This window comes from Harpegnathos saltator, unplaced genomic scaffold, assembly GCF_003227715.2.
Source record: "Harpegnathos saltator strain DR-91 unplaced genomic scaffold, Hsal_v8.6 scaffold794, whole genome shotgun sequence".
NCBI lineage: Eukaryota > Metazoa > Arthropoda > Insecta > Hymenoptera > Formicidae > Harpegnathos > Harpegnathos saltator.
In genome coordinates this window covers 423,533-438,611 of record NW_020230642.1, presented here as the reverse complement: position 1 = coordinate 438,611, position 15,079 = coordinate 423,533, and the positions used below count along the sequence as shown (strand labels likewise).

Sequence of the window (15,079 nt, the reverse complement as noted above, 5' to 3'; positions counted from 1 at the left end):
ATTCAAAAGAAGCTTCGTCGGAAAAAATTATGTGATCGAAAAATTTATTATTATCATCGTATGACACATGATTTCGTCGCAGAATTCATTTCTTCGATCAAAATCATCTTCCGATAACTCCTGAGTGATTTTAATTTTGAAAGGATGCCATTTCTCTTTCACTAAAATACGATGAATGGACATTGTACTAATCTCATGCGCCTGTGCTGCCTTCCTCAAAGTAGAATGAGGATTTTCGACGAATGTTTGCATCACTTCGAAACTCTTATCCAAGTTTGTCGCTAATTTTGGTCTGCCAGTACGTTGTCGGTCCTTAACGGATCCTGTTTCATCAAATCGTCTGACCGCTTTTTGAACTGTAGACTTCGAAATCGGTTCACGATCTGGATAAGTGTTGTTAAATAAAGCAACTACTTGTTTATAGCATCTAACGCGGTCACCATATTCTCGCATCATCAGTAAAGTAATTCTTTCTCTTCCAGACAATTACCATTCTGGACGCCACTGAAATTTCATTCAGTTGCTTGATAGTATGTCGTAATACGAAGAGCTGAATGTATCCAGGATAGGAAAACGTTCAGCTACAGGTCAAATCAGAACGATTAATGTAGCAGGACTTTTATTGGAAAAGAACTATGAAAAGTATAATAATTTCGATATTTGAATCTTCCCCTTGTCTACGGTCAGCATTCATTGAATCTTCTGTCGATTCTTTTCAGAAAGAATTACTGCGAATGATGCGAGGATATGGTGACTACGTTAGATCCTTTGAACAAGTAGCTGCTTATCTCTGCTGTGACACACACATACACACACACACACACACATACACAAGAAGTGTAAATCCGATCCGTGCAACCTCCACACGGTACCTTGGCTAATGCCAGCGGTATTGTAACTTTCAAATCCCATAACTCGGAAAATACTCAATAAAACATAACTTATTTATAGTGTTTTGGAAAACCCTCGAGATAAGCTACAACAAAATGCAATGAAAAATAGGAGGTTCTATTTAAAAAAACAAAGTTAAACTCCGCATGACCTTAGAACGTTCACTCAAGGTCAATCCAATGACACCATCTTATGTCGCCCCTCGAACCAAATAACTTTTGTCTGAAACATTTTTTTCTAAAATGCATAGTTTATGAAATATTCGACCGTTTCCAGACTTTTGGTACACCCTGTATATACAGGGGATGAACAAAATAATGTGAACACCATGCTAAATATTACATATTTGTTTATGTTAGGCCCCCTGCCAAGGTATGAACGGTGCGGCGCGTATATGTGGCGCACTTTACGTAGTAACCGTTCTAGTTTATATTTCAGAATACTACTCGCTTTGTTCTGCGACAGTGTTAACAATCAGACGGTGAAATGGGCGACCTGTCAGATTTCGAAAGAGAATAACTCGTGGGTGCTCGGTTAGCAAGAGCATCTATAACGAAAACGGCTAAACTGTTTAACGTTTCACGAGTGATAGTATCCACTGTGATGACAGCCTACATAAAACATGGCAAAACAACATCTGCGAAGAGAAGAAAACAACGTTAACAGACAAGGACCGCCGAATATTAAAAAGGATTGTGGCCAAGCAACATAAAACTACCGCAGCAAAGGTGACAGCAGAACTCAACAGTCACCTGAACAATCCTGTTTCGACAAAAACAGTGCGGCGGGAGCTTCACAAAAGTAACATTTATGGTAGGGCTGCAATTTCAAAACCTCTTATAATGGATACCAACGCAAAGCTGCGAAAGAAGTGGTGCCACGATCATAAAACTAGGACGATTGATGATTGGAAGAATGTAGTATGGTCTGATGAATCATCGTTTACTTTGTTCCCTACAAACGACCGAGTTTATGTATGGAGAACCCCCAAAGAAGCCTACGATCCGGACTGCTTACTACCTACAGTCAAGCACGAAGGCGGCTCCGTGATGATTTGAGTGGCTATATCATGATATTCCGCTGGTCCGATTATTACCCTCAATGGCCGTATTATTACGAATGAATATCTAAACATCCTCAATGATGAAGTTCTTACTATGACCAGTATATTGTTGCCAAACACTGCCATATTCCAAGACGATAATGCGCCCATACGCACAGCCAAAAAAGTTCAGTCTTGGTTCGAGGAATATTATCGGAATATTATCAAGCATCTGCCCTGGCCAGCACAATCGCCAGATCTTAACATCATTGAGCCGTTATGGGGAGTTTTGGAGCAGAGAATGAGGAGCAGATTTCCACTTCCATCATCATTGAGGCAATTGGCGGAAATGTTGGTGGAAGAATGGGACAACATTCCGTTGGATACTATCCGTATACTCTACGAATTTATTCCGTGACGAATGACAGCTGTCTTAAAAGCAAACGGTGGCCCTACACATTATTAATTAAAAAATATTGTATATTAGTCAGGTGTTCACATTATTTTGTTCACCCCCTGTATATATATATATATATATATATATATATATATGTTATATTAATTTATATTGATATATTTTTAGGAGGCGAGGGAAGAATTTTATAGCAAAAGTCACCAAGGAATGTATCCTCGATATCCTCTACCGCAATTTATTAAATTTACTAATTAAAAGATTATTAGGGAATTAAATTTATTATCTTCCGTTTCATATGTGCAATTTTGATTTTAGATATATTGAAATCCAACGTTAAAAATTTATCATCCTCTCCTTATCAAAATTTATCAGGGATTTCCTTGTATAAATAAACCCTACCGACAGCCTATTCCTACATTACCAGAAGACACGATAGATTTAAAGAGAATTTAGATGAAAAACAGTTCTGGACGTGGTAAGATCTAAGCGTGACCTGGACTTAATTTCGATTTTCAAGTTCTCAAATTCGTCTCTTCGAAATATATCTCGTAAATTAATTATCACACTCTATATTTATCCCCACAGCGAGTGGATTCGGATTTCTACATTTCGGTTCCACGAGACGTTCGATATTTTTCGAAAGTCTTCCCGAATCATCATTCATCGGAAACGGAGCCTTTGATCGGTCTTACTCTCGCCAGACCGTCGTAGCGTCAGCAATTAACGCGAAAATTAGGACACCTTCTAACCCAGGCAACATCCTGGCCGGCTAACGATCCTGGCTAACGAAATTACTCGCCGGTGCGACTTAGCCGAAGGCTTCTCCCCATCTTTTCCGTCGCGCGTCGCTTTCACGGTGAGACCCCTTTGAGATGCCACCACCACTTCGACTCGCTGCCGAAGTACGTACCCACTTTAGCCGGCACTTCGCTCGATGGAAGTTCATAAAGGCTTTACAGCACCGGCAGGATCCTCCGTTGCTTCTACAGGGCGCGCCGCGGCAGGACGTTCGACTACATGTTTTTGGAATTACTCCGACCTCGAATAATACTTTACGCTTGCTCTCAGATCGAAGGGAATCGAGGGATCGAGGGGAGAAGGAAATATTTTGCAAAGCAATAAAGAATTTCCATACTTTACAGTATCAACAACACACGCGAGTAGTACTTCACGCCTTCGCTTCCGCCTTTGAATGGAGAACAAAGCAAAGGATAAGACATTTTATAAAATAACAAAAACACTGGATTCCGTATCGACGCGGTCGGAGAGGAAATCTCGCGGGGGAGCTTCCGCAGCGCGAATTCCGCCTCTCGATTAAAAAGTACCTCGGACACCCTCACGGAATGTTCGTCGACCTCGCAGCACGCAATTCTTCCCCGGCGAGGGGTGCAGACACCTGCCGCGGGACAGCCTGTACGTCGGCAAGGGCGAAGGCGACGGTGCGCCTCGGAGACAATGCGATTCTCCACGTTCATCGATATTCTATACGCTGATACGACGGCGAAAGGTCCCGTAGAATTCTCACGGTAACTTATGCACATAGATTTCTGCGCAACGCGGCGATATGTCCTCCGCGGCGCGACCGAGAGCCCAGGCAAGCTGCAAATTGTCCCTCACACGCCGGAGTTGCTGCCGTTTCTACGGCCGACGCGGGAGTGTGCTCTCGTGAGGGACACTTTGCGCTTCAGTGAGTCTCATCCCTCGCGGTTCATCCCGTCGATCCGTCGTGTCGGCGGATCTGGCTGCCCTCTCGTCGTAAGGCGCGTGATGTTTTCCTCTCTCTCTCTCTCTCTCTCTCTCTCTCTCTCTCTCTCTCTCTGCCCCTTTCCTTCTTTTAATTAAATTTATTCAGAAATTCACGCGAGGCGAGGGCTCGCGCTCGCGGTAATTTCATTAGCTGAATGCGCGCGCGACAGATTGCTTTGCCATCGCGTCATCGTAACGTGTGTGAATGTTTTACTTTCTTTTTGTTTTTAAATTTGCCTCGACGAAAATACGAGCTAAGTGAGAAGTCGCGGGACGCTCTCTGTGAAACACGACGGATCAAAGCGCCGTGAAAGATACACGAAAGGTTTCACAGGGTAATTTAATTATTCATACGCGCACACGAGAAACATGCCACGCCAGCTGTCTCATCGCAACGCGCGAATGCGAATTTCTCTTTTCCTTTCTTCTTTTTTTTCGGTATTTGCTTCAACGAAAACTCGCGCGAAGCGTAAAATCATCAAGGGTACGTGAAAGGCTACGAGATGAGCTCTTTCGGTAATTTAATTATTTAAACACACGGGGGAGCCTACTTTAGCATTGTAACGCGAATGCTTCCCTTCTAGACTAGCTCGAACGAAAATTCATGCGAACTGACGAGAAATCGCGAGTAAAGATACGTGAAAGGTTACATAGCAGTTTAATTATTCGAACGCACGCGAGGGATTACTTTAGCCGTTTCAACGTAACGGAACGCGCGCGAATGCATTTGTTTTTAATCCGCTCCAACGGAAGTTCGCAAAGTAGCGCTTCCTGCGAAAAATAGCAGAGCGGAGCGGAACGCCGCCGCGGGGGTTGCGCGGTGAGTGGAATTATTTAAACGCACGTGAGAGATTGCGCGAGAGATCCTATTATGCGTGGTAATGTCCTCTCGAAGAAGTTGCCGTCGTTTCGCGGCAGCGACGGTGGGGAGGGAAGGCGGGAGGGAGGGTGGCTCTTCGCAGCTGGCGCTTATAGCAACGGATAGCGCTCGAAACGGCTTCGGGAGGGATGGATGGAGTGGAGGAGCTCGAATAATTACCGCTCGACACGGGCATTCCGCGGGGGGCATTCAGATATTGTGCGAATTGTTAACGTTACCCGCCGTTACGTACCGACGCCAATTACGACGCGTGGTAGTCTCGCTCGCTCGCTCGCGCTCGCATTACATCTGCCTATTAATTGCAGCGGAGCAGACGACGACGACGACGACTCGATGCAATCGCGTGTCTCTGTTTGCCGCGTGCAAAGTTACAGACGCCGCGTCCCGAATAAGGCAGCCCTTTGTCATCCGCCGGGGAGACTTATAGACGGCACGCGATGGGAGATAATGGAAGCGCGAGTGGCCGGAAGCAAGTCGATGCAAATAAATGCGCGGTGATGAGGACGAACTTTCATATTCCACGCCGCAGGATGTGTTAAACAAGACGGGAAGATGTCCTTTGGATGTTCGACGAACAGTGGCGAGAGAAGAAAAAATGTCTTGGAAATAAAATCGAATCTATTAGGTCATTAAATATGAAATGTCCGATTTCCTTAAGTACTACCAAGTATGTCGGTAATTACTTTCCGGTTTTTGTAACAGATGTCACTAGCCATAAGTATGCAATGTTATGATTTGATACGTATGTCATTTTATTCTACTGACATTAACCTCAAAACTACACAAGTTACGTTCCGCCAAAATAACAGCGTTATAGATTAATAATTTTTTGAAAATGTCGAGTTTTGTGCCTGAAAACGTGCATTTGCGGCACGCATTACTTTTCTTGTTTAATCAAAAGAAAAAAGCCGCTGAAAGTCATCGTTTGCTGGTAGAGACTTACGGTGAGCATGCTCCAACCATATGAACATGTGAAACGTGGTTTCGACAATTCAAATGTGGTGATTTCAACGTTCAAGACAAAAAACGTCCTGGTAGGCCGAAAACGTTTGAAGATGCGGAATTGCAGGAGTTATTGGATGAAGACCCAACACAAACTCAAAAACAATTGGCAGAAAAGTTGAATGTGAGCCGAGTAGCAATTTGTGAACGATTACAAGCGATGGGAAAGATCCAAAAGATGGGAAGATGGATGCCACATGAATTGAATGACAGGCAATTGGAAAATCGAAAAATCGTCAGTGAAATGCTGCTTCAAAGGTATGAAAGGAAGTCATTTCTGCATTGAATAGTAACGGGTGATGAAAAATGGATTTATTTCGAAAATCCCAAGCGAAAAAAATCATGGTTATCACCTGGCGAAGGTGGCCCATCGACTGCAAGGCCAAATCGCTTTGGTCGCAAGACCATGCTCTGTGTCTGGTGGGACCAGGTTGGTGTCGTATATTATGAACTGTTGAAACCTGGAGAAACAGTTAATACTGATCGCTACCAACAACAAATGATCAATTTGAACTGTGCATTGATCGAAAAACGTTCAATACGCTCAAAGACATGATAAGGTGATTTTGCAGCATGACAACGCGCCGTCTCATACAGCAAAACCAGTCAAAGAAGTGTTGAAATCACTTGGATGGGAAGTTTTATCGCACCCGCCGTACTCTCCAGACCTGGCTCCATCCGACTACCACCTTTTCGCATCGATGGGGCACGCGCTTGCAGAGCAGTACTTCGCCGATTTCGAAAAAGTTAAAAAATGGCTCGATGAATGGTTTAGCTCAAAGGAGAAACAGTTCTTTTGGAATGGCATCCATAAATTGCCTAAGAGATGGGCAAAATGTATAGAATCAAATGGCCAATACTTTGAATAAATAAATTTTAACTATCCATTGTAAATAACGTGTTTTCTTTAGCGAAAAAACCGGAAAGGAATTACCGACACACCTGGTAAGTTCGACAGTCAATACCTCTGACATTTCACCTTTACAGCTTTTGGTCTCTGTTTTTTCGTTGTGAAGGTACATCATCACTCTTTCAAATGCATGTTTTGGTTTGTGATTATCTTTCGAATTGTCTTTGTTACAGCAATTTTTGTGTAACCATGGATAAGTTAAAAATTCATGTTATTTTCAAATATGAGTTCCGTCGTGGAACCAATACAGAACAGACAACTCGAAATATTAACGAAGTATTTGGTGAAGATGTGGCTACTGAACGTACAATACGTCGATGGTTTGAGAAGTTTCGTTCTGGCGATTTTATCTTGAAAATGAGCCACGTTTATGACCCGAGACCAAGATAGATAATGATGAGTTGAAAGCTGTAATGGAAGCGGATACATTTCAAACTACGCGTGAATTAGCAGCAAGGTATAACGTTACTATTCCAACAATATTGGATCACGTGAAACAAATCGGCAAGATAAAGAAGCTAGATAAATGGATTCCGCATGAATTAAACGAGCGTCAGAAGAGAAGTCGCCTCGAAGCTTGCCTTTTTTCACTATCACGACGTAAAAGCGAACCATTTTTACATCGTATTGTGCCGCGACGTGTGATGAACAGCGGATTCTTTTCGACAATTGCAAGTGTTCGGCACAATGATTGGATATGGATGAAGTGTCGAAATACAGTCCGAAACCGAATATTCACAGAAGAAAGCTAATGGTGTCTATTTGGTGGTCCAGCGCTAATATTATCCACTACAGCTTTGTGAAACCTGGTCAATCGATTACAGCGGATGTCTACTGTAACCAATTAGGCGAAATGATGAAAATGCCTGCGATCAAGCAGCCAAGATTAATCAGTAGACACAGCTAATCCTCTCGCAAAACAACGTTCGACCACATGTCACACAAACAACGTTGCTCAAACTACAGGAGCTGAACTTGGAAACTCTCTCTGTCACCCACCATATTCACCAGACCTTGTACCAACTGACTGTCACTTCCTCCAGGCATTGGACTATTTCTTGGAAGGAAAAATATTCAATTCTCAACAAACTGTGGAAAACGTCTTCCGTGATTTCATCGTCACCTGCTCTTCAGGCTTCTTCCCTGCTGGCATAAATAAGTTACGGTTAAGATGGCAGAACTGCGCCGATAGTTTAGGTGCATACTTGGATTAATTGTACTATTTCCAGTTTAAGATACAATAAACCAAACTTTTGATTCGAAATCGGACATTTCATACTTAACGACCTAATACTTATTGGGTTGTCCGGAAAGTTCGTGCCGATTTTTGGTAGGTGGCGTAAGGACAGGTCTGAATATATCAGAACGATTGAAAACAAATGACATGCGTACATATCGTAAAAGACGGTACTTCAGGCATATTTGGAAAAAAATTTGGTTACGATACGTTAATTTTTGTCAGTTTTATACGCCTTTGAATATGGAAGAAAACAAAGTGCATTTTAGGCATTTAATGCTTTTCTTTTACCGGAAAGGCAAAAATGCCACACAAGCGGCAAACAAGATATGCGCTGTTTATGGCGAAGGTGCTGTAGCTAAAAGAACTGTACGGAAGTGGTTTGCTAGGTTTAAAGCTGGTGATTTCAACCTTAAAGATCAAGAACGTCCGGGTAGGCCCTCCACCACAGATGAAGATCAGATTAAAACACTGATCGAGAATAACCCACGCTATACGACACGTAAATTAGCAGAAATGTTAAATATGTCAAAATCTATAATCCACGAGCATTTTGTGAAGCTTGGCTACATAAACCGTTTTGATGTATGGATTCCCCACGATTTAACGGAGAAAAATCTGATGGATCGCATTTCCATTTGCGACTCGCTCTATAAACGCAACGAGGAGACACCATTTTTGAAGCAAGTAGTGACGGGGGATGAAAAATAGATCATTTATAATAATGTTGAGCGAAAAAGATCTTGGGGAAAGCGGAATGTAAACCACCTTTAGCCACCCCAAAAGCCGGTCTTCATCCAAAGAAGGCCATGCTCCGTGTCTGGTGGGATTGGAAAAGGATCCTGTATTATGAGCTTTTACCAAACAACGAGACGATAAATTCAGAGAAGTATTGTTCCCAATTAGACGAATTAAAGACAGCAATTGAACAAAAACGTCCAGAAATAGCGAATCGGAAGTGCGTCGTGTTTCAGGACAATGCACGGCCTCATGTGTCTTTGATAACTCGACAAAAGTTGTTGGAGCTCGGTTGGGATGTTCTACCCCATCCACCATATTCACCAGACCTCGCGCCCTCTGATTTCCACCTATTTCGATCATTACAAAATTCCCTTAATGAAAAAAACTTCAACTCTTTGGTCGAGATAAAAAATCACGTAGAAAAGTTTTTCGCTGAAAAACCTGAGAGATTCTGGAAGGACGGAATTTTCAAACTGCCTGAAAGATGGAGAAAGGTTGTAGAACAGAATGGCACCTATACAATTTAATAAATGTATATTAAAATTTAAATCTCCTGCGTTTCAATTTTCCTTCAAAATCGACACGAACTTTCCGGACAACCCAACATACATTATCACTATCTTACATTAAACACACAGGGTGTTTCGTTTTAATTATGCAGCCCGATTAATATCGCGAAAAGTAGCCTAATGGAAAAATGTTTTAGACAAAAGTTATATTGGCTTGAAGGGGGACATAAGACAGCGATGTTATTTTGTTCACAGATGACGCCGATATTTCGAGATATTCGCTGATCATCACTTTTCTTAAACGGAAATCCCAAAATGGGGTTTCCCACCTTTGGAAATTTCAAAATCATCAAGTTAACAAAAGTTGGGACGCTATTGTAATAGCATATATTCTTGAAACGTAGAGTAAAAAAGTTTAGTAAGGTAAATATTCCAATAACCGGACGTTTAAGCGTAGTTGTCACAAAAAATATAATATACAATATCAAGCATAGTTTTGATATAAATATTTGCATTTATACGAAAACTTAAAATTCCCTTAGTAAAGTAAAGAAAAATGATTTAAACCAATGTCTATATATATTATTAATGAAATATTTATATAAATAATGAAGCGCATTAATGTACCAGTGACTGGACAATTGAAATAGGTTATGGCCCAATGTTTAGATATAATTTGTCCCAGTGTCTGACAGCAATTAGAAAATTAGTATATGCTAACGAAAAATAATATAAAAATATTATAGATAGATGCTATCTCTTAATAAATGTATTAACGATTGATTATTATTTTGCCAAACCATAAGTGCATATTTATTCAATTAATTTTTATTTTAACACAAAAGTATCAAGTTGGGTATATTTTCTTTCCAACTAATCATCAAATGTTGGAGTTTTTTAACAATAATTATTACTTTCACTCATTATTGTCAAAATAAATAAATAAATAGATATTTTTTTTTCAAAGTGGTCGGACAGTGGGACGTGTCTGGCCATTGAGACCTTACCACTTTTTCTTCCGACAAATAGCTACCGAGATGTCGCAAGCCAAATATTGAAAAAGTTTTCCTTAAATATCTCCAAAAATATCGGGCAACTAAACAAATGTTTCAGACAAAAGTTGTTCAGATTAATTGGTAGAAAAGGATGATGTAATAATAAATGGGAGTTTCCATTTAAAAAATTCAAGGTGTCTTCCCGTTACCTTGATGACGCTGTTCAAGGTCAGACTAGTATCGTTATGTGATGCGTCGGTTAAAACCCTACAACTTCTGTATTTAACATTTATTTTATCTTGCACATTTCCAAAGTCAATTCAGTTGGTTTGTTTCAGATGCCTCATCCTGTATATCGACGACTGTCTAGACGATGATTCCTCGTATATGCGGACATCGCAAGTTCCCAGAAGAAACGACCCAGAAGAACTACCTTGTAAATTTACTTCGTTCCAAATGATTGAACTTGTTTGCATTTTTCAGCTATGCCCGACTCGCCACGCGCGAGAACCTGCCGCTCTGACTGCGCGGAAGATCGATGTCTTTCCGAGGGAAATTCATCTGTCATTTCCGATGTATTCGTTTCACATGCGAATAATGCGACGCTGCGCAGACGAAAAGGAGAGAAAAAATACGTAAAATACGTAAAAACCACGAACGTAAAATCCAACGACGAGGGTCAGGCGAACGTCAGGCAAGATAGCGGGCGGGCATCGATGCTACTTATTCGATTAACATTCATCGCGACGCGCACTACGCTCGATAATGCGGGAGACGCGTTGTCGGGGGCCGAGAATGAATCGAAAAGTCGGATATAAACGATCAACGCGGTGCCGAAGGGCGCGCGCGGGGTATGAATATGTATGAGTGTGTACGCCACACCGCACGGATATTGAATCGCGTGTATTCGCAAACGTCGGGCAAACTCGGGCAAATCAAATTTCGGCCGCTTCGAGCCTCACTTCGACTGGGATATTCGGATATCTAAAAGGCGCATGCAAATGCGAGTACGCAGAAACACTTCGGGGCGGCCGCGGCTCGCACAAATACGGGGGGACGAGTGGGGACGGCAGATATCCTGGCGATCTCCCTTGTAGCGTTCGCGACGCCAGCGGGCGTGACAAATTCGCCGCCATAAATCGCCAAATAACAAATCAATAAGGCAGTCTTTATTCGCAGCGCGCGCGCGCGCCCTCCTCGACTCGACTCAACTCGGAAGAGATCGATATCTTTCCCGGGGAAAATCTTCCAACTTTGAATTTTCGTCCACGGGGACCTAACGTTAATCGCGCGAAGGATATCGCGGAATAGCGCCACTCAGCGATAAAATCATCCTCCGGCGCGCGACACGTTCTTCCTTTCCTCTTCGCTCTTCTGTTTACATCGGTCGATGTAATCGACGCAACTCGATTCGTCCTCGCTCTCTCCCGTGCGACCCGAAAGAAAAGCATCCCCGCGCAGCTCGTTATTATTTTCCCCCGATATTTTCATCCTTCTCCTACGCGCCGACACAATCGCGTCGATACGTTTGCACAGCCAGAGCGCCTCGCATGCCAGGTGCCTCCTCGAGCGCGCGTACAAGACGACGGCGTCTGCGACACAAGAGAGCACGTGCGTGTGACTCTCTTTCTCTCTCTCTCTCTCTCTCTCTCTCTCTCTCTCTCATGCGCGCGCGCGCGCGCGATACACCCTCTTCTCGTGCCTGCCCGCCTACATGCGTGCGCGAACGCGATGCACTCCTGCGCGATTCCTCTTTAATTAGAAAAAACCTCGCGAGCTCGCGCTCTCCTCTCTGGAGGAGGAGCGCCTCCAGCGAGAGGTCGTCAACTCCACTTCCGCGGCGAACACACACTCGTTACTCCTGAAATCTTGCGTTTCATTCTCCCTCCCTCTCATGCCCTCCCGCCACAACAAGCCCACTCGCGGGGGACGCGAGTAAGACGTACGAGTGTACGAGTGAGTGAGTGAGTATGTGTGTGTGTGTGTACGCGCGTGTTCGATCGAGCATTGTGTTTCGAGCACGTCGGTTAAAAAGTTTCGCGCGAAATGCCCCGAGGGGTAGGCAGGCGGGCGGGCGAGAGGGCGATTGTTCACCGAGGGTGATCTTCCGAGTGACGTCCGGCCGATTAAACTGCTCGGCCACTCGCGAGGGTGGGTCGCGCGTGCGGCGGAGATAAAAGACGACGGGCGCCCTCTCCGCGGGGGGATCTGCCCCTCCTCCCCACCCTTCCTCTGTGCCGGTTTCGAGGGCTTTCCTCTCGAAGTTTTCGGCCGATTCTTTCGTCGACAAGTGCTTGAGCAAGCGCTCCCCGTGTATATAACGCACTTCTCAAAAGCGGGTCTCTCTCGTTATTTACGATGGAATATGGCGGCACACACGCGACATACGGACGCATAAATCGCGTTTAATATTTTAACGAAGATATAGATTACTCTCTTGCGAGAGATCCTGCTCCCGTTAGGATTTCATGTGCTCTTTCGCTGAATATTCGAAGCCGCATTTTATCAATCTCGCGTAAGTACTCGCAAAAGAAGCATCTCGCGCGACCCTTCGGAAGGACTTGTTCAAACGTATAAAAGGAAAAACCTCCCGGGAGAGATCCCGGCGGAAACTCTCGAGTCTCCTACTATGAAATATTGGCTTCGCTTCCGGATGCTGAATGTACGAGCACAGTGCGTTACTTTCGAATAAGTGGATTAAAAGGATTTGAATAAGACGATTAAAAAGTTTCGCCGGTGTAAAGCGAATAAAATGGCGAGATGAAAAACAGAAGAACGGTTTACGTTGGAGTTTATATCGGGGACAGGAGAGAGGAGCTTGCTAATCGCGACTATTAAATTAAATACAAAATTTAATTCCACCTCTTCCGCGTCTCCTGAAAGAGATCTTTTCCTCTGTCTCGCTCGCTCTCTCTCTCTCTCTCTCTCTCTCTCTCTCTCTCTCTCTCTCTCTCTCTCTCTCTCTCTCTCTCCCTCTCCCTCTCCCTCTCTCTTTTTCTTTCTCGATCGAGAGACGGATAATACGCCTCGTATCTGGCAGAGATCTGAATTTTCCTCTCTTGATATTCCGCGTTTCTACAGTGAGTCTATTTGAAAATTGAAATTGATATACATTTCATCGCGCACGAATTCATCTTCTCCATTCGTACGCAGTCGCACACATCTATTGGAAAAAAAAATTTTTTATAAAAAATACTCTTTCCTCAATTTCCGCATTTCTTGAGAAGCGGAAGATCCCTTAATGACCGATCGGCGCGAATATTTCGCGGTCGGAGTGGAAATTCACGGAGGTTCAATCTTCAATTCCATTAATCCCGGCGTTAAACGAGTAAACCGAGTGACTTCTTTCGTTCCTCCTTTCGTCGCTCTTTGTTCCCGCTCGTTCATTCGCTCGTCCGTTCATTCATCCGAATCGTCGAGCGGACGAAGGCGAAATGCGCCGCTAATCGCGCTATTCCCAACGGCCGAGTGGAAGGAACGCCCCGCGTGCCACGCAGCGGGGGTTTTCCTCATCGACGAAATCTGAAACGACGTGGGATACTCACTGTGGAACCGGTTTCCTCGGCTGCTCAGGATCTGATGCAGCTTGTGGAGGGTTTCTTTGGTGGCCTTCTCGTGGCTGTCGCGCGCTCGCGCCTGCAGTCTCAATTCCATGTCGGCCGAGCAACATACCTCGCCGCCGCTGCTCGCGCTGCCGCATACCTTCAGTTCCTTCGCTGCAAGCAAACGGACAATCCGACGGATTAGTCTCAGGGAGACGAAAGAGAAAGAGAGACGGGAGGGAATAAGCTGAATGAGCTTTTTACAAGGGAATACACGGGGGAGAAAAAGTCGCCTTTTGTCCCACCGTGCCTTCGGAGCGTCGCTCAGCCGAATCCCGAAGAGGAGAGGTCGCGAGACGTGAATTTCGCTCACCAGTCAACGGGCAGGGTTGAAGGGAGAACAACAGGGGCGAGCGCGATGTTTTCAGGCTACGTACATACCGAACGGCGGCTCTCGAGTGTGTTTGAAGAGCTGGTACTTGCAGGCGGCGCAAGACGCCGCTCGCTCGCTCGCTTGAGAGGAGTTTCCGGTAAATGCGATTTAGTTTTGCGAATCCCAGAGAGAGAGAGAGAGAGAGAGAGAGAGAGAGAGAGAGAGAGAGAGAGAGAGAGACAACGGACTCTCCACGTGCACAAAAGCACGGCCGGAGCTGAAGAGCTAAGCCGCCGGAGACATTGTGCTCTCTCTCTCTCTCTCTCTCTCTCTCTCTCTCTCTCTCTCTCTCTCACTCGCTCTCCCCTCCCCTCCCTCCCTCCCTCCCCTTTCCCTCTCTCTTTCTCTCAGTCGCGCGCGTGTACGCGCGACTCCCCGCGCGCTTGCACGTTTGCATTAGCGAGTGTCGAGTGGTAAATTAAGCGCGGAAATTACTGTGCTAGCTCCGAGCGGCTCTTGCTCGCCACCGCCGTCCGCGTCCCCGCCGCCGTCGTCGTCGTCGTCGTCGCTCGCGATGTTTGCTCGAGACGCAGTCACCGGCAGTCGCTTTCGACTCGCTCCGGGAACGATTTCGCTCTCCTCCTCGTCATTTTCAAGCGCACGTCTGTCTGCGAGTCGCAGCTGTGACCTCGCGGGCGACTTCAATTATTCCCCGTCGTGATTTTCCGAACGAGAGAGAACGATTGGTATCACGATGGTCGAATCGCGAAATTTTCACCTTTCGGAAGAGAGAATC

At 44.7% G+C, this 15,079-nt stretch overlaps 1 protein-coding gene across 1 annotated transcript in view; it reads right to left on the bottom strand.

Annotated features, from left to right (window-relative positions):
* Positions 1–14,445, bottom strand: part of dlp (glypican dally-like) — a gene marked incomplete at its 5' end in the record, with an annotated part of 37,748 nt that extends 23,303 nt beyond the window's left edge. Inside the window, 2 exons of the mRNA XM_025306639.1 lie at positions 13,914–14,084; positions 14,352–14,445. Coding sequence (XP_025162424.1) covers positions 13,914–14,084; positions 14,352–14,445 — 265 coding nt within the window. The remainder of the gene's footprint in view (positions 1–13,913; positions 14,085–14,351) is intronic.
* Positions 14,446–15,079: the final 634 nt, after the last annotated feature.